General features: G+C 45.9%; 1 protein-coding gene across 1 annotated transcript in view; it reads left to right on the plus strand.

The window, feature by feature from the left end:
* The window catches only part of clpb (ClpB family mitochondrial disaggregase), a 101930-nt gene that overhangs the window by 74209 nt on the left and 7516 nt on the right, over positions 1 to 20205 (plus strand). The window contains exons 8-12 of the mRNA XM_059646865.1: positions 8776 to 8853; positions 16104 to 16159; positions 16759 to 16803; positions 17366 to 17527; positions 19071 to 19227. Coding sequence (XP_059502848.1) covers positions 8776 to 8853; positions 16104 to 16159; positions 16759 to 16803; positions 17366 to 17527; positions 19071 to 19227 — 498 coding nt within the window. The remainder of the gene's footprint in view (positions 1 to 8775; positions 8854 to 16103; positions 16160 to 16758; positions 16804 to 17365; positions 17528 to 19070; positions 19228 to 20205) is intronic.

Here is a 20205-nt window from a genome sequence, read left to right on the forward strand (position 1 = left end):
GTTTGGACCAATGTTTTAATGGGGTCAGGCAGACTGGCCCTTGTAGAACACAGACTAAAACTCACTGAATTGTCAAGTCATTTGCAAGTGCTGTTTGATAGTACCGTTGACATTCCCTTCTGTCACTTTATTGATAATTGATAGCAGACTGAAGGGGCAGTAATTGGCTGGGTGGTGTGCGTAGGACATATTTGGGCAATCTTCCATATTGTCAGGTGGATGCCAGTGTTGTAGCTGCACCGGAACAGTTTAGTTAAGGACTTGGCTAATTCTGGAGTCTTCAGTATTATTACAAAATTAATGGTCACCTTTTGGAGACAGAAAAGAAATGTTTATTCCCTAAAGGATGCTCAGCCTGGAATTCTGATCCCCAGCGAGCAGCAGGCAGGGTTAATGAATGTATTCAAGGCTGAATTAGATTTGTGATTAACAAGTGGCTCAATCACGGCAGTAAAGTAGACTACAAATAGGAGAGCGAGGGAACAGAGGTGATCTTGGGACAGTGCAGACGAGTGGGGCAGGGTGTGAGCAAAATAATCAAACAGTTCCTCGATGTAACGAACGCTGGATAGGCTGGGACATTTTTCACTGGAGTGTAGGAGGTTGGAGGTGATCTTTTAGAAATTTATAAAATCATGATTGATATAGATGGAGTTAATGGTAGTTGTCTTTACCCTAGTATGGTGGATTCCAAGACTAGGGTGCATAGTTTTAAGGTGAGAGGAAAGAATTTTTTTTTAAAAATGTGCGATTTTTTTTAACACAGAGCGTGGCTTGCATGTGGAATGAACTTTCTGAGGAAGTGATGGATGTGGGCACAATTACAATGTTTAAAAGACATTTGGATAAGTACATGAATAGGAAAGGTTTGGAGGAATTTGGATCATGAGCAGGCAGGTGGGACTAGTTTAGTTTGGGATTATGTTTGGCATGGACTGGTTGGACTGAAGGGTTGTTTCTGTGCTGTATGACTATGTAAATTCACACCTTGTAAAGGAAGGGGCTTGTTGTGTGAATCCTGTTTGGAATAAGTGATAAAGGAGAACAGTTTGAGTCAGTGAGTAATCTGCAGCCGTTCCTTCAGCCCTACACTCTGGAAAATGTCAGGTCAACTGTCTCCAAAACTTTGTGGAGATCAGAGGTTGGGCTGGGAGGTGATGGAGAGAGGAGAAAGAGGGCTTGGATGACAGCTATATTAGAAATAACAGCCAAGCAATCCGTCAGTGGATACTGCTGTGCAACTCTCCCATGGCACCCATTAGGCCAGACAATGATGGAATTGTATTCCCTGCTGCTTAACTGAGGGCCATCGGCAACTGGAGTTACAGGGCAGTGCGCTAAGACCCCTGACAGCTCCTGCTGCTGGAGCTGTGAACTGCACAGAGGCTGCAGTTTTCCCTAAGCACTCTTCATCATCAGTACTGCAATCCCCACACCATGTGAACTGAATGAGTGTAAATCACGTCAAACCAGAGCCGATGTCCCAGCAATTTTAACATTCTCAAATCGCCCTGAAGTGTGTTTTTTGTTTTGGAAAATAAAGACAAGTGTTCTGTTGCATTTCAGTCACTTCTTCATTCTGGGTTTTGCCAGGAAGCTTCAACTGCTCCCCCCCCAGCCACTACCACCATTCACTCACTTTTCTTTCCTCCTTTGCTGGCTTATTGAGATTTATAGTTACTGGGCCTTCTCCCTCAGTCTATCTCTCTGTCCTCTTTCTCACTCATTCTGGCACCTTGTTAACACTTGGGAAGCTAAGAATCTAATCCAGCAACAAATCATTGCTTCCCAGTGCCTTACCACAATTCTTCCACTCAACAGGAATTGAACCTCAGAATCCCAGCCTGACGTTTCCCCGTACCAAAGTTGTGGAAATGCTACAGTGTTTGAGGATCTGTACATCAGAAATTAAGTTATGATTCTCACACAGACTTAGTGAGGTTACATGGGAGAGTGAGTTAAACTTATTACCTCACATTGTGAAATATCATTCAATACTGGAATCCATTATATCCACTTGAGACGCTAAAGAGTATTTTAATTCAGTCAGAAGATTACACTTTTCTTGGTGCAATGCTTCCTCACTACTGACCCTCCAACAGTGCAATGCTGCCTTGGCACTGACCCTCTGACAGTGTGACGCTCGATTAGTACTGACCCTCTGACAGTGCGGCGCTCCCTCAGTACAGACCCTCCGACAGCTGCCCTCCCTAAGCACTGACCCTCCGACAGAGCTGCCCTCCCTAAGCTCTGACCCTCCGACAGTGCTGTGCTCCCTCAGTACAGACCCTCTGACAGAGCTGCTCTCCCTAAGCACTGACCCTCCGACAGAGATGCCCTCCTTAAGCTCTGACCCTCCGACAGTGCTGTGCTCCCTCAGTACAGACCCTCCGACAGCTGCCCTCCCTAAGCACTGACCCTCCGACAGAGCTGCCCTCTCTAAGCTCTGACCCTCCGACAGTGCTGTGCTCCCTCAGTACAGACCCTCTGACAGAGCTGCTCTCCCTAAGCACTGACCCTCCGACAGAGCTGCCCTCTCTGAGCACCAACCTTCAATAGCTCGATGCTCTCTCAGTATTGAAGCGGGGTATTAGTCCAGTTTATGTGTTCAAGTCTGTGGGTGGGGTTGACAACTTCCTAATTCAGAGGCAAGATCAATACTCAGTGAGCCACCGCCAGCGTTGGTAGGTTTGCATACAGTGTCTACCACATGCGGCCCACCATTATCATTCACTATTTGACTGATAGTAACCTAAACTTGATCATTCCCCTTGGAACTGGACCCCAGGCAGAGGCACTTTGAGACTATAAACTTTTGACTAGATTCAATAGTGTGGCTGTAAACACACACAACTACTTTTGTGCAGCAGTCCAAATCTGGCTGTCATAAATATGATCGTTGCTAGTAAACATTTTTTCCCTGTCTGTTCTATCTGAATCCCACAATATTTTATAAACTGCACTAACTGTGTAGATGAGATTTCACAGCATCTGTGAAGTTAAAAACAGAATTAACGTTTTGGGTCTGGTGACCCTTCCTTGTTCTGGACCCGGAACAGTAACTCTGTTTCTCCCTTCACACGTGCTGCCAGAACTGTTGAACTTTTCCAGCAACTTTGCTTTTGTTCCTTTTCTACAGCATTCACAGCTCTTTCAGTTTTTTTATGTTGATGAGGTGTTGAGTTTGCCTGCAGCTTAACATTTTATCTATTGCGGCCAGGCCTGCATTTCTCCCTTAACATAAGAAACTGGAGGTGGATATTGTGATGCTGAAGAATCCAACAGATTAGATTAGATATTTATTCCAACTAACCATTCTGTGCAAACATTACACTCCCCACATATCTAAATATCTGGGCTAGTACTAAGGTCATAACTTATGACAGAGGGGCATGCTTCTAGCATATAGTGTATGCTTCAAGAGATCGGAGGTGAGGAGAAGCATGAGATCTTTATGCTCTTAGATGATATGCTGTGATACAGCAATAGGTATCATGATCCTGTCTGTTAAAGCCGTACTGACTGTGAGGAAAGTCAGAAGTCACAGGACACCAGGTTATAGTCCAACAGTTATTTGAAATCACATGCTTTCGAAGCACCGATCCTTCACCTGCGTCATGTGAAGTGCTGACAAAGGAGCAGTGCTCCGAAAGCTTGTGATTTCAAACAACTGTTGTACTATAACCTGGTGTCGTGTGACGTCTGACTTTGCCGATCCCAGTCCAACACTGGAACCTCCACATCATGACAGTTCACTTCCCATCCCTCTACTCTCTCCACATCAATACAACAGTATCAATAGTCTGTTAAATCCAGCCAGGACCTCCAGGAAAAGTTCAATATCCAGAGAGTGGTGAGAATGTTGGACTCATTGTCACACAGAGTGGTTGAGGAGATCAGCTGATGCATATAAGGGAAAGCTTAATAAACACAAGAGAAAGAAATAGAAAGATAGATTTTGTTGAAATAAGGTGCAAGTTGTGTGGGCATGATACAAACATGAAAGCTGGTGCTGGAGTAGGCCATCCTGCCCCTTGCTCCTTCTCTTTCATTTTGGAAGATTGTGGGCGATCTGACTGTGGTTTCAGCTCAATGTTTAAGTCCTATCCCCTTTAGATTCTGTAATGATATCATAAATCTATCTAACTCAGTCTTAAAAGATTCAGTGACCCTGCCTCCACTACTCTGTAGGGAAGGGAATTTCTTAAATTAACAACTCTGAGAGAAATAATTTCTCTTGCTCTCTGTCCTGGGGCTGAATGGCCTCTTTCCCTGCTGCGTAATTCTGTGTAAAATGTTAAAGGAATGTTTAAGCCCATCTGTTCTCTTCAATTTAAGTCACTCACATACTGAACTAAATGGCAGAGAGGACTGGAGCAAGAAACATCATACCATCCCAGTGTTTACCTCCAACAACAAATTGGTTCAGTAACAATGAAGGAGCCTGGTCACATTCTACTTAATAAGATTTTGACTGGGGCGCATGACAGACGAGGTCTGCCTGAAGTGACATGGATAAACCCCCAGTGAACACATCCTCTTGTCCCAGCCCTCCTCTCTTGCCCAGTGACACCAGGCAGCACTTGCCTTTTCTTTTGTCTGTCTTTTATTTTATTTGTGGGCCCCTCCATCAATCAGTGTCTGTCTGTTTCTCCACGCCGCCCCCCCCAAAAAAAACAGCTGCAAATGGTTCCAACTAACAGGCCTGTGTTAATTGGCTAAAACTTGATGAATGGGCCGGGCACAATTCTGACACAGGTGGTGTCTTGCGCACATTTATTGGGCAGGTTTCCAGAGAGGCTGCAGGAACCTAATCGAATTTTGGGGGAAATTTGCTTTCTGCCTTAAGCAGGCCATATCGACTATTTAAAGGCACAGCTGCCTCTTTGTCTGCGCATAACTTGACTACACAGTGCTGTTTTTCTGTCTCCCACCAATCCCTCAATTGACCATCAGGATGTTTTGAGACATGCTGCAGTTATTATCACCTATTTGCACAGGGGTGTTAATTCTTAAGATGTGAGGGGAAGAATATAAATGCCAGGGTAGACCAGTCAGTCAAAATGTTTCTTTGCTGTAGATTTTACAGAACAAATCCAACAACTTGTTCCAAAGCACAATAGCAGCAGTGTATACTATGTAAAAGATGCATTGTAGCAATGCATCAACACTCCTTAGACAATACTTTCAAAAACGATGACTTAGACTGTTTCTGTGCTGTACAGCTCTATGACTGTGATCGGTGGCTATGCCTTTATCTGCCAGGGCTCCAAGCTCTGGAATTCTCTCCTTAAACATGTCCACATCTTTTTTCCACTTTAAAATACACTTTAAAATAGGTCCTCCCAAAGCGGTGACTAGGATCCTAAGTAACGTCATGAGTTGAAATTCTGAGATCTCAAGCTGGGAGGTAGCAGTGTCTGGTGTGGACCTCTGACCGCTTTACAACAGCAATGATCCAGTTCTAATAGGCCCTCATTCTCTCAACATGATTCACCGCATACATCTTGTTCTCTCCATTCTTACTGAGGACCTACAGTCATTTTCTGGCCTTGAAATAGAGTGAGTGTGGGGGAAAAGTTTGGGAAGCACTGCCTTAAAGCTTGCTTCTTTGACCAAGATTTTATGATCTGTTGCAATATCTTTTCTGGTTCAACATCAAACGTTTTTGGTAATCGCTGTGAAGCTTCTTGAGGCATTGTTCTTTGTTAAAGATGCAGCGTAAATACAAATTGTGGTTGTGGTAAATTCTGACAGTTATTCCTCCAGACACACTAGGATTGCGATTAACTGGAGGCTCACATTGAGTGTAGCGAGATAAGATTAGATTCCCTACAGTGTGGAAACAGGCCCTTCGGCCCAACAAGTCCACACTGCCCTTTGAAGCATCCGACCCAGACCCATCCCCCTATAACCCACACACCCCTGAACACTGTGGGTAATTTACCATGGCCGATCCCCCTCGCCTGCACATCTTTGGACTGTGGGAGGAAACCTGAGCACCCGGAGGAAACCCACGCAGACACGGGGAGAATGTGCAAACTCCACCCAGACAGTCTCCCGAGGCGGGAATCGAACCCGGGTCCCTGGCGCTGTGAGGTTGCAGTGCTAAGCACTGAGCCACCGTGCCGTCCAAAGCTAGAAAAGTCTGTGGCCCAGGGAGTGAGAGCGGAGAAAGGAAATGATATAGGAGAGTCGCGCTGAAGGTAGCCTTTTAAAGATTGATCAAGCTGCTAGGATTTCACTTATCCTGCCAGCCCTCCCTGATTCCTTTCTACAGCCACAGTGATAGAGAGCACTAAGACAGTTCAGAATGAACTGCTACATTACTGGTGCAGTAAGGAGAGGCAGAACCAATTTCTGCCGCCGAGCATTTTGGTGTCTGTCCACACACACACACACACACCCCGCCCAATCCCTGTATTGATCTTAGTAAAGTAATACATTGTATTTATGAGAATCAATATCTAGCTAACTTCACACTCTGAAACCTTTCATCAGACCCCAGGAGAAGACCAATAAAGTAAAATATGTTTTAGTGGTCCCAGCAATGGACTGACCTTCTGCTACCTGATCCTGCCTCACAACTTCACAGCTGACACCTTTCCAGTTGGGTTTATCACCTGAGAAGTGAGCCACGGTTCAGTGAATAACATTCTCCACCCTTCCTCCGAGCGCTGAAAGTGCCAGTCCCCAGGCTGGTGCCAGTAGTGAGGGACTGCAGCAGGTGTCCAAAAGGTCATTTTTCTAATGTGACGTTGAACAAAGGCCACCTCCGTGCTAAAGCTGAACAGGCCTACACAGACATTGAAAATCCACAGTTTGTCTGTGAGCTCAGTGCCATTGTCCACTCTGCACCACATTTGCAAAGCTTTGTCAAACTTCTCAATTCTGTATACTAGAAACTCACCCTGTCCTTGACAGTTACCACATCAAAATTCACATCATCCCAGAGTGGTAGACCAAATACTGTGCCTCCCAAATATGCTGAACAGGAGATTTGAACACTTCCCAGATCTTAGCAATCACCTCTTGCATTGACAAGGAGATCCAACACTGGGTTAGAGGCACAATCTCAGTATTCCACAAGCAACAGCAGTGAGTGTTTGAAAACATAGAACATTACATTACAGCACAGTACAGGCCCTTCGGTCCTCGATGTTGTGCCGACCTGTCATACCGATCTCAAGCCCATCTATACTACAGTATTCCATGTATGTCCATATGCTTGTCCAATGACGACTTAAATGTACCTCAAGTTGGCGAATCTACTACCGTTGCAGGCAAAGCGTTCCAACAAAGACCTATTCAAGTCAACAGATGTCCTAGTGTATAGCACACACACCACACACTCGTGCTGATGCATCCTGTATCAACACACATAAGCATTAGAGAAATTTCACCTGCAGTGCTTTTGCTACATTTTCTGAATTCAACAGGAATGCAATCAAGCATGTTCTTTTTGTTGTCTGCATAAGCATTAAAACAAGTTTACCCAAAATCAGCTTCAATGGACTGGACACTTTGAGGATCACTGGAAGTTATCATCACACCAGATCTTGTTTTCTCAACTCTTGGCACTGACCCTCCGACAGTGCGGCACTCCCTCGGTTCTGACCCTCCAACAGTGCCTTCTCCCTCGGCACTGAACCTCCCACAGTGCGGCGCTCCCTCGGCACTGACCCTCCGACAGTGCGGCGCTCCCTTGGCACTGACCCTCCGACAGTGCGGCGCTCCCTCGGCACTGACCCTCCGACAGTGCGGCGCTCCCTCGGCCCTGCAACTGATGGTGTTAATAAGTATAGTATGCTTAAGTGTCTGAGGTGGCACCTGCGGGACCTTTTGACTGAGGGACAAAGTGCTGTCCACTGAGCCACAACAATACCTAGTCAACTGCAGTGGCAATGAGGGTGGGGAACTCGTTTATTTCAACCCTGAGCATAGGTTATTTCTTTACGGACTTCTTCACCTACCCTCTTGTAGTGAGGGGTGTCGGGAGGTAATAGGTGACTCCCCTTCTGCACTGGCCATGAGGCTGAATGTTTAACGTTACAAGCAAAAAACTTACAAATCATCCCAACAGGCCCTGAAAAGACAAGTGAGTAAGAAGAGGATTCTGTTCTCTGGTACATTTAGAAAGATTAAGGACTGACATTTATTTATCATAGTAATCCAATCAGGTTCCTATTATTCAACCATTTCAAGTTTTCCAAAATCCAATTTAGTGCACCCAGCCAGTCACGGTGGAACAGAGTCACCCTGAGTCTGTGTGTTTGTCCTTCTCTTCCACTAAACACAGAAGGAAAATGTCAAGAGATTATTATTTTTTTGTTATTAATCTCTGCATTAGAAGGTTGTGGCCAGTGGCTTTCTGCTTCGTGTACGTGTGCGCCCTCTCCCCACCCCACCTCATCCTTCCACATCGCGCCAACCACTACCCTGCGCTCACTTTCGATCGCGTCGCCTTGACAACGCTGAGTGCGTGTCTCGGCAGACACCACGCTGTTTATCCGCATAACTGTGAGGGCAGGCTCACGAGATCCATACAAACTCAATTTAGCTCCTCCTGGGCACTGCTCCTTAATGAAATCTCTGATGGACTAATGGTTGCTGGTGCCTTTTGCGTGGGATGAAGACAGTATAACATCGTGTATACTTAGTGATAATTGTAGGGAATGGTGGAGGGGGGGACACTGCGCGCTGGTTGAAGGATCGATTTTATATATGATTTGTTCCCTCTCTCATTCGCTCTTGCTTTTCTTTTTCTAAATGCAGCCATCCGAAGAAAGGAGAATGGTTGGGCAGATGAAGAGCACCCACTAGTCTTCCTCTTCCTTGGGTCGTCTGGAATTGGTAATTGTTAAATTGAATGACACTGAAGCCATTTGCTGTATATTGGAGAAAGCTCTTCTGAGTAGCACCCAGCCACTGCAACAAAAGACAAATGAATCAGATGTGTTTAACCCCTTCATCACTACATACTTCAGATGCAGAGCAAATGTTTCCACTTTCTTCATTCTTCCATGAGATGAAAGGCCCACATTTGTTGCCTATCACTAATGGCCCTTGGACAGAGAGCCTCACCTGGTCATTTCACAGAGCTGTTGAGAGTCAGTTGCGTTGTGGGTGGAAATCGATCGCAAGGGGCCCATGAATAACACAGCTACAGTACAGAAGGTGGCCAATTGGCCCACGGTGCCTGTGCAGGCCCTTTGAGCGAGTAAACCCAGTAGTTCCCACCCCGTTTCTGAAAAATTTTTCTTTTCAAATATTTATCCAATTCCCCTTTGAAAATGTTGTATCTACTACCCACGTCCTCTTGGAGAGAGCAATCCAAGATGTCACAACACTTATTTTTATTTGTTTACGAGATGTGGGTATCACAGGTTAGGCCAGCATTTATTAGCTATCCATATTTGTCTGGGAGTAACTGGTGCTGAGCCGCTGCCTTGGACTGTGCAGTCTATGTGCTGTAGGGACATACACAGTGCAATTTCCTTTAAAGAAAACTACATAAAATAAAATTCTTTACCTTCTCCACCCGCCCTCACCTTTTTTTGCTAATTATCTTCAATCTTTGTTCGCTGGTTAATGTCAACGGAAACTGTTTCTCCCCATTTGTTCTATTAAAACTGTCTGTGGTTTTGGAAACCTTGACCAATTTTCTTGTCTACCTTCCCAGCTTCTCTATTTATTCTGCAGAAGTGTAATATTAGAACTGATAAACCTAGTCAAAAAACTTCTTGATCAAGAGAGTGAAATGAAGGTGGAATTTGCTATGATAGGAAATGGTCGAGCTGACTAGCAGTGATGCATTTGATGTAAAGGGAGACAAGTGGTCGTGAGATTAGAAAGAGGATTGAGGGCATTGAGATGAAGTAAGCTGGCAGGAAGTTGTGTGAGACATAGATACAGTGTGGACTGACTGGTCTGTTTCTGGGCTATTGAAGAGAAACATGTTCTTTCTTCAAGTATGAGGGGATGTTATTATCAGGACAGGTATTGTGCAGCAAATTCAGTAATGTCAACCTGAATTACTGAAGTAAATGAAGATGCTCACAGAAGTTATGCTACATTATTAGTCACTCCGTGCTTATTCTTCTAATCAGTTGGCACTAAATATTTATTCCTACTAAAGGTATCGATATCTCTCTACTAATTTATGGTGGGAGTGTATAACGGGAACAGTGCAGAGGAAGCATTACTCTGTATCTAACCCTGTGCTGGCCATTTCCTGGCGGAGTTTGATGGGAACGGTGTAGAGTGAGGTACTTTGTATTTGACCTCAGACCCTCCCTGTCGTGGGAGGGTTTGATGGGGTTGATGTAGAGTGAGCTTTGCTCTTTATCTCACCCCATGCTGTCCCTGTCCTGGGAGAGTTTGATGAGGACAGTGTAAGAGATGTTTATACCTAACCTCGTGCTGTCCCTATCCTGGGAGTGATTGATGGAGACAGTGTAGAGGGAGCTTTACTCTGTATCTATCCCACTGCTGTACCTGTGCTAGGACTGTATGGGAGGACAGTGTAGAGGGAGCTTTCCTCTCTATCTAACCGTGTGTGACCCCTGTTCTGGGAGTGTTTGAAGGGAATTGTCCCATTTCTGCTTGAATTAAAGTCTTCCAGGTGACGGTCATGTTCCTGATACAGGATGCATCACCAAGAGATTGACCTGATTCCTCCAGTTTGCGCTTTTAAAATCTTCCCACATACTTTCCGTTGACAAGTGCAATACAGGAGGCCAGTCTTTCCTGCCTGTACTGAAATATATACAAATTTTCTTAATAGTCTGAGGTGTTACAGTAATAAAACCAATTTATTTTGGATCTGATTTTTACAATTATTTCTACTTCATATCTAATGGCCCCATCCATTCTCCTTCACTTGTCCTTGTGTGCATGTGTAGTTTGCTCATTAGTGACACCCCTGGTCATTCAGCAAAATGCAACTGCTCACTCCCACAACACATAGTCAGACTGAAATTGATCTCAGACCACTTGAGATATTAGGACAGGTGACTAAGTGGAGGTTTTAAGGAACCTCTCTTAAAGGAGCATAGAGAGCTGTGCACAAGCCATTGAAGGTGGCAGGTAGGTGGAGAAAGCAGTGAATAAAGTATATGGCATTCTTGGCTTTATCAAAAGGGGCGTCAAGTACAAGAACTTGTATAAGGCACTTACTGGATTGGGCCTGTTCTCCTTATGACAGGAGAAGGCTGAGAGGAGACCTCGTCGGAGTTTTAAGCATCATGAGGATCTGGATAGACAGACAGATAGGGAGAAACTGTTCCTACCTGTAAAAGGAGCGAGAATAAGAGGGGCATAGATTTAAAGTGATTTGCAAAAGAAACAACAGTGATGCCAGAAAATAACTTTTTCACATTGCAAGTGCTATTCAAGAGGGCATTGAATAATTATTTAAATGGAAACAGGGATATTAGGGAAAAGGGCAGGAGATAGGCTCCAGGTCATTTTGCTCATTTGGAGAGTCAATGCAGACATGATAGGCCAAATGGCATTCTTCTGTGTTGTAAGTGTTCTTTGATAAGAATTTTGAATCTGACATAATGCTGGATCGAGAACGCTTACAGGTCAGTGAGCAGTGGAGATGGAGAGCCTACCTTCTGGCCTCTGCTGATGCTTGACTGTGGGATTGATAACAAATTAATTCCTCGGCTTCTCACCATCCACATCCCAACGTGTGTGTGGGTTATGTTTAAATTAGCACTCACTATTTTGTCTATAATTCCCCATTTACATTTCCACTGGGCAAAAGCACTAGTGTGTAGTGTTATTTTCTGTCATAATTGTTCTCACACTCAGTCATTATGATCCTCCCATTTGGTCACTCTCTCCAATCTTTTTATTTTGCCCATGGGATCACTGGCTGGGCCAGTATTTATTGCCCGTGCCTGGAGAAGGTAGTGAGCAGCCATCTTATTGAACCACCATAGTCCTTGTGATGTTGGGTCACCTGCAGTGCAGTTCGGGACGAAACTGCAGGATTTTAACACAGCAGCAGCTGCCCAACATCTCCGAAAGTAAGTTACTTGGACATTACTGCATGGCCAGGAGCTAGCTGTGTACAAGTTAGTTCTCACATTTCCAACTTGACCCCAGTAGCTGCATTTCCAACATGTATTTGATTGGCTTTGGGATGCTCTGAAATTGTGAGAGGGCAGATAGAAGTAGACAGCTAGTGGAACCACGATCCAATGCAAAATAAGTTAATTGTTGGTGGTGTTGTTGCAACAAGAAAGAAGTTGCTAGGATCTTGAAGTCTCATTAATGAAATGTTACATCTGCAAACAGTTAATTGTTTGTATTGGGCCCTGCAGTAAGTAGCCTCCAATGACAGAGAGTTGCAGGAAATTGTTATATGGAAATTACTTATTTTTTCATATTTATTAAGCCCTGCAGCTACTGGGTAGTCAGCTATCCGATCAATGTTTCACAGTTGAATCTACACTGGTCCATTATACAGGAGGGAAACATTCACTATTTATTGCGTGCCCAGGTTGTCAATCGCAGCTAATCCAAGCAGCACAGAACTTGTTTATGCTTTTATTCTTTTAAAAAAATTTGTTCCCTGCCGTGGCTCTGTGTGCATCACATTGAATCGAAGGTTCGGTGCTGAGACCACTGCTGCACACAATTGATATAACCTGCTCAGACTTTGGAATTGACAATACAATTTCTAAATTTGCAGATGACACCACATTGGAGTTACAGTCAAAACTGAGAGGGACGTCAACAAACGGCAGCAAGCTATGAATAAACTTTCAAAATAGACATTTTGATGCATGAATTTTAACATAATTAAATGTGAGATATTTAAGGTGTCTTTGCTGAATAGCAGAGCCGGCTTGATGGGCCAGTTTGCATACTCCTGCTCCTATTTCGTATGTACATTTTGGAAGTAAAATAAGGAGGTTTATTATTGCTTAGAAGAAGTGTAAATGAGGTGGAGGAACAAAGGGGTCTTTACACAAATCAGTAAAAGTAGTGACACAGGGTAACAAATCATTTTTAAAAAAGCGCCAAGCTGTAGGGTTTATATCTAAAAGGTTTGGCTTGAAAACTGTGAAGTTATGCAAAACGGATTTTGGAACTTTGTCATACAATACCTGGAGTATTTGATACAATACAGGCTGCCAAATCATTAAAAAAAGGCACTGGAGAGGGTGCAGGAAAACGTACAAGATTGATCCCAGAAATGCAGAGGTGCACCTGGCAGGATTTCCCAGAACAGTCTTGGTCTCTTTTCTCTTGAAAATAGAGGTCTGAAAGAGTTTTGAAGCTAGAAAGTTTTTCACAGTGTAGATGTAGAGCAGAACTAGAGACCTCAATGTAAGATAGTCTCCAAAAAATCCAATAGGAAATTTGGTCGAAATCTTTATACCCAGAGAGTGGCAAGAATAGGCAGCCTGCTACCACAAGAACCAGGGAACAGGGCTAGGCCTTTCAGCCCCTCGAGCCTGTTCTGTTGTTCAGTGAGATCATGGCCTAACTCCATAAACCTGCCTTTGGCCCATATTCTTAATACCATTGCTTTAAAAAAATCAGTCTTAGATTTAAAGTTAACAAGTCAACAAGAGGGTGGTAGAAGCGAATTGTATATATCTACAGTTCTTTCGGTTTTCATATTGCCCGATATCCACCTGGGTGACATCATTCCAATCATTGCACAGACATTATTAATTGATTTATATTTCACCAGCTGCCATGGTGGGATCTGAACCTGTGTCATAGAGCATCAGTCTGGGCCTTACGATTACTAGCTTAGTTGTGTTATCAGTTTGCCGCCACTCCCTGTGATTCAGTGTTAAATATTGGCCAGAACTCTCCATTATTCCTCATACTAGTTCTGTGGGACTTTTGATGCTGACGTGAGAGGACAAATGGAGCTCCTGTTTAATATCTTATCCTGAAGAAGTATCTTTGATAGTGCAGCAGCCTCGCAGTCAGCCTGGGTTTCGATCTGAAATGTCCCGAGTGGCACTTGAATCCACAGTGTTCTGACTCTGAGGTGAGAGTACTATCAACCGAAGTCAGGAAAGCTGCTACAAAAATGCAAGTCATCTTTAATTTAGAAAAAATTTTGCTGATACAGCCTGGCTGTTTCAAAGCAAGGATTGACTTGGAAATAAAAACCAGGGTAGATTTAAGCTGGTGAGCAGTCTCAACATGTGCCAAGATGCTCTTTATGCAAGAAGTGACTGTCACAGTGAATTGTTACAGCACAGAAGGCCTTTCAGCCCAACAAGCCTGTGCCAGCTCTTTGAAAAAGCTATCAGAGATAATGGGAACTGCAGATGCTGGAGATTCCAAGATAATAAAATGTGAGGCTGGACGAACACAGCAGGCCCAGCAGCATCTCAGGAGCACAAAAGCTGACGTTTCGGGCCTAGACCCTTCATCAGAGACGGGGGATGGGGGGAGGGAACTGAAATAAATCTGCTCCCACGACAAGACATTCCACTCCCGCACATCCCAGATGTCCAAGTTCTTTAAGGACCGCAACTTCCCCCCCACGGTGATTGAGAACGCCCTTGACCGCGTCTCCCGCATTTCCCGCGACACATCCCTCACACCCCGCCCCCGCCACAACTGCCCCAAGAGGATCCCCCTCGTTCTCACACACCACCCTACCAACCTCCGGATACAACGCATTATCCTCCGACACTTCCGCCATTTACAATCCAACCCCACCACCCAAGACATTTTTCCATCCCCTCCCCTGTCTGCTTTCCGGAGAGACCACTCTCTCCGTGACTCCCTTGTTCGCTCTACACTGCCCTCCAACCCCACCACACCCGGCACCTTCCCCTGCAACCGCAGGAAATGCTACACTTGTCCCCACACCTCCTCCCTCACCCCCATCCCAGGCCCCAAGATGACATTCCACATCAAGCAGAGGTTCACCTGCACATCTGCCAATGTGGTATACTGCATCCACTGTACCCGGTGTGGCTTCCTCTACATTGGGGAAACCAAGCGGAGGCTTGGGGACCGCTTTGCAGAACACCTCCGCTCAGTTCGCAAAAAACAACTGCACCTCCCAGTCGCAAACCATTTCCACTCCCCCTCCCATTCTCTTGATGACATGTCCATCATGGGCCTCCTGCACTGCCACAATGATGCCACCCGAAGGTTGCAGGAACAGCAACTCATATTCCGCCTGGGAACCCTGCAGCCATATGGTATCAATGTGGACTTCACCAGTTTCAAAATCTCCCCTTCCCCTACTGCATCCCTCAACCAGCCCAGTTCGTCTCCTCCCCCCACTGCACCACACAACCAGCCCAGCTCTTCCCCCCCACCCACTGCATCCCAAAACCAGTCCAACCTGTCTCTGCCTCCCTAACCGGTTCTTCCTCTCGCCCATCCCTTCCTCCCACCCCAAGCCGCACCCCCCGCTACCTACTAACCTCATCCCACCTCCTTGACCTGTCCGTCTTCCCTGGACTGACCTATCCCCTCCCTACCTCCCCACCTACACTCTCTCCACCTATCTTCTTTACTCTCCATCTTCGGTCCGCCTCCCCCTCTCTCCCTATTTATTCTAGTTCCCTCCCCCCATCCCCCTCTCTGATGAAGGGTCTAGGCCCGAAACGTCAGCTTTTGTGCTCCTGAGATGCTGCTTGGCCTGCTGTGTTCGTCCAGCCTCACATTTTATTATCTTTGAAAAAGCTATCCAGTTTGTCTCACCCTGTGTTTCATTCTCAGCAGCCCTGCAGATTTATCTCGATTGAATTTTTAAGCTGAATCACATTTTTAAGATTTAAGCCAGATCTTCTTGAAAACTTTAAAAGCCAACTCCCATTTGGAAATTATTGTAAAATTGTCTTCCCGCTGCCACGTGCATTCAAAATCACAAAAGCACACAGTTTTTAAAAATTGTTTATTTTCCTCATGTGGTCTCTAGTTCGTTTGGCAATTAAATCAACTTCTGCAAAGCAGTCTGAACATAACATTTTTAAAAACATGAGATTTTTCTTGAAATTGAGATGTGAGATTTATTGGTTCTCTGCCTTGTGAGCACCTGTTGATATTTTACACAACATCCTCATGGATACTGAATGTGTTTCCCTCCTTTATTGCAGGTAAGACTGAGCTGGCTAAACAGATTGCAAAGTACATGCACAATGATGTCAAGAAGGTATAATACCTTTTAGCTCCATTATCTGTGGAAACTGTTGCTTTCAGCTCCCATGACCAACTCCGTTTCCAAAGCACTGGCACCATCACATCCCTACCCCAGAGCCTCCCAGCACTCCCCCACCCTGGAGTCTCCCAGGGCTCCCAACCACCGCGGGGAGTCTCCGAGCGCTCCCCCACCCTGGGGAGTCTCCCAGCACTCCCCCCACCCAGGGACTCCCCAAGCACTCCCCCACCCCGGAGTCTCCCAGTACTCCCAACCATCCTGGGGACTCTCCGAGCACTGCCCCCACCTTGGGGACTCTCCGAGCGCTGCCCCCACCTTGGGGACTTTCCGAGCGCTGCCCCCACCCTGGGAGCTCTCCGAGCACTGCCCCCACCCTGGGGACTCTCCGAGCGCTGCCCCCACCTTGGGGACTCTCCGAACGCTGCCCCCACCCTGGGGACTCTCCGAGCGCTGTCCCCACCCTGAGGAGTCTCCCAGTGCATCCCCACCCTCGGGAGTCTCCCAGCGATCCTCCACCCTGGAGTGCCCCAGTGCTGTGTCCCAGTTAACAAAGAAAAAGTTTGATTCTGTCTGTTCTTTTGTTTGCACTGTAGAAATTCATCAGGCTCGACATGTCAGAATTCCAGGAAAAGCATGAAGTAAGTAAGGTGAAAGTTGGAAGAGTCTGAAGCCTCTGTGGTTTTAATGGTCCTTCAAGCAGGTAGCCCTTGTCTAAAGCAAAAAGACCACAGAAAAAACTCATTAAAGTCTGCAACAATTTTTTTAATGTGTTAATAATAAAACCAAGGACAGCAACAGTTCAAGAAGGTGGTTCATAATTACCCTCTCGAGTACAATTTGGTATGGGCAATGTTACCTGTCCTAGGAGTGTTAGGTCAGGACAGTGTAGAGGGAGCTTTACTCTGTATCCACCCTTGTGCTATCCCTGTCCTGGGAGTGTTTGGTGGGGACAGTGTAGAGGGAGCTTTGCTCTGTTTCTAACCTCACATTGTCCCTGTCCTGGGACTTGTTTGATGGGGACAGTGTAGAGGGAGCTTTACACTGAACTAACTCCTGGGAGTACACCAAATAATTCTACTTTGATACAAATGTCCCTTGTGGGCAGAAAAACAAATTGAGCAGGATGGAAATGCAAACATTCTTCAGAGTCTAATCCAAGGCCAGACAAGATTGCTCAGTAAAGAGATGTATGTTTCCTAGGTTGCGAAGTTTATCGGTTCGCCCCCTGGTTATGTTGGACATGAGGAAGGTGGTCAGCTCACCAAGAAGCTGAAACAGAGTCCAAACGGGGTGGTTTTGTTTGACGAAGTGGACAAAGCTCATCCCGATGTGCTGACCGTAATGCTGCAACTCTTCGATGAGGTAAGTCTCATCTCCCTGCCTGTTAGGTTCAAGGAAGAACTTGTATTGCATAATGCGATACTAACCAATAATCTGCTTGTTGAGGGATAAGTATTGAACCAGTGTACCCCTACTGTTCCTTGAAATACTGGCCACTGCATCTTCTTTGTGAAAGCAAAAGGGCACAAGGCCTGCGGTCAACATCTCTCCTGAAAGACGATACTTCTGACAACGCTGCACTCCCTCAGTGCTGCTCAGTAGTTCCTAAAGGTTCTATGTTGAAGACACTGGAATAGGGATTGAATTCATGTCCCTGACTCAGAGGAGCGAGTGCTACTATCTGTGACACTGTAGTCATTGGTGATGGATGCTGGAGTTCCAAGATGATGAACGAAAAGCTGATGGTTAGTTTCCAATTGAAACAGTAGCCATAACCCTAACCAATCCGGGTGAAGGATTGTCAAATCAAGCAGTGACAGCAAACATATGTTTTCATTGAACGATGTGAATGCGTTATGATGAACCTTCAGTATATAACCGTAACACAACCATGGTTCATTGTCAAGCGTTATTTCTAAGCGTATGGGAGTTTGCACAAGCAACATAGTTTAAAAAGAAGAGGTTGCCTATTTAAGACAGATAAGGAGACATTTTTCATTGATTCATGGAGTGGTACAGTATAGAAGCAAGCCCTTTGGCCCACCTTGCCCATGCCGACCAACGAACACCAAACTGCACTAATCCCATTTCCGTGCACTTGGTCTCAGACAGTGGTGGATCTTTAGAAGTCTCTTCTCCGGAGGACAGTGAGGGAAGGGTCACCGAATATTTTTAAAGTAGAGGTCAACAGATTCTTTACTGACAAAGGAAGTCACAGGTCATTGGAGTAGGTGGGAATGTGACATTGAAACCACAATTAGGACAGCCATGATTTTATTGTGTGGTGGACAACTTCACTTCAGAAGCAAATATGAGAATGAGGTCTGATTACCAGGGCATAAGTGGTTTCAGAGGGGCCACTTACTGATCTATGTTGTGGTTCTCTGTACTGTTTAGTCACCTGGTGTGCCAGACTAATACCTGGAATGGGAATGTTGTCTTATGGGGAAAGGTTGGAATAACTGGGCTTACATCCACTGGGGTCTTGATGCATAAGTGGTGACTGGATTGAAACATGTTGAGACCCTGAAGGGTCTTGACAGGATTGATCTGGAGAGGATGTTTCCTGTTGCAAAAGAATCCATAGCTGGGGCTTCATAAGATCCATCACCATGATTAGTCAGCAACCCATTAGCACTATACCACAGAATGGCAGCATTCCAGAAAGTGAACTGGATGGACCTTGGACTTGGCCTTATCCAAAAATTCCTTTTTCTGACATGACATTCCAAACTCATGAGGAATGAGTAAATGGTTGGCCCATTTTTGCAATCATCTCGTGTGCAGATTACGCTACTTACTTTGTATGTGTCACTGCTCAAGATACTATTTTGTCCAGATTATTTTTTTTGACAAGATGATGTCAAGTCTTCAACCTTCCCCAACCCCTCTCTTCATATTTCAGGGCAGACTAACAGATGGCAAAGGAAAAACCATCGAGTGTAAGGATGCGATCTTCATCATGACCTCCAATGTAGCCAGTGAGGAAATAGCAGAGCACGCGCTACAGCTGAGACAGGAAGCCCAGGAGCTGGGCAAGAAACGCCTAGCAGAGAATCTAGGTAATGCGCAGATTGTGCTGAGGAGTATCAAACCCCTAACTGATTCTGCTTGCTTCATGTTGTTATCCCAAAATGTCTCCATATTTCTCCCCAGCTGATTATTCTGAAGCACAAAGCAATCGCGGCCTCTGATGGCCGGTCACTGCATGTTTCCCTGTAGATTCACCAGACATTGGCTGTTTGTCATTTACCAATCACTGGGACAAGAATGCAACAATTAACTCTGTCACTCTAAATAGCTCGGCCATATCCTAACCCCAAGTTAACTAACACAGCATGGGCTCACCTTTATGTTTCAAACAACTAACCTACCCTGCTCAAACACACCGAGCATGTTCTCACTAACTCAGTAACCGACGCACCGGTCAGTCCCACACCGGACAGTAACTGAGGTGCCGGTCAGTCCCACACCAGACAGTAACTGAGGCGCCGGTCAGTCCCACACCGGACAGTAACTGACGCACCGGTCAGTCCCACACCTGACAGTAACTGAGGTGCCGGTCAGTCCCACACCGGACAGTAACTGAGGTGCCGGTCAGTCCCACACCGGACAGTAACTGAGGTGCCGGTCAGTCCCACACCGGACAGTAACTGAGGTGCCGGTCAGTCCCACACCAGACAGTAACTGAGGCGCCGGTCAGTCCTACACCGGACAGTAACTGAGGCGCCGGTCAGTCCCACACCGGACAGTGCCCTCAGTAACTGAGGCACCGGTCAGTCCCACACCGGACAGTAACTGAGGCACCGGTCAGTCCCACACCAGACAGTAACTGAGGCGCCTGTCAGTCCCACACCGGACAGTAACTGAGGTGCCGGTCAGTCCCACACCGTACAGTGCCCTCAGTAACTGACGCACCGGTCAGTCCCACACCGGACAGTAACTGAGGTGCCAGTCAGTCCCACACCGGACAGTGCCCTCAGTGACTGAGGCACCGGTCAGTCCCACACTGGACAATGCCCTCGGTAACCGAAGCACTG

Source organism: Stegostoma tigrinum, chromosome 6 (assembly GCF_030684315.1).
Source record: "Stegostoma tigrinum isolate sSteTig4 chromosome 6, sSteTig4.hap1, whole genome shotgun sequence".
NCBI classification, from domain to species: Eukaryota; Metazoa; Chordata; class Chondrichthyes; order Orectolobiformes; family Stegostomatidae; genus Stegostoma; species Stegostoma tigrinum.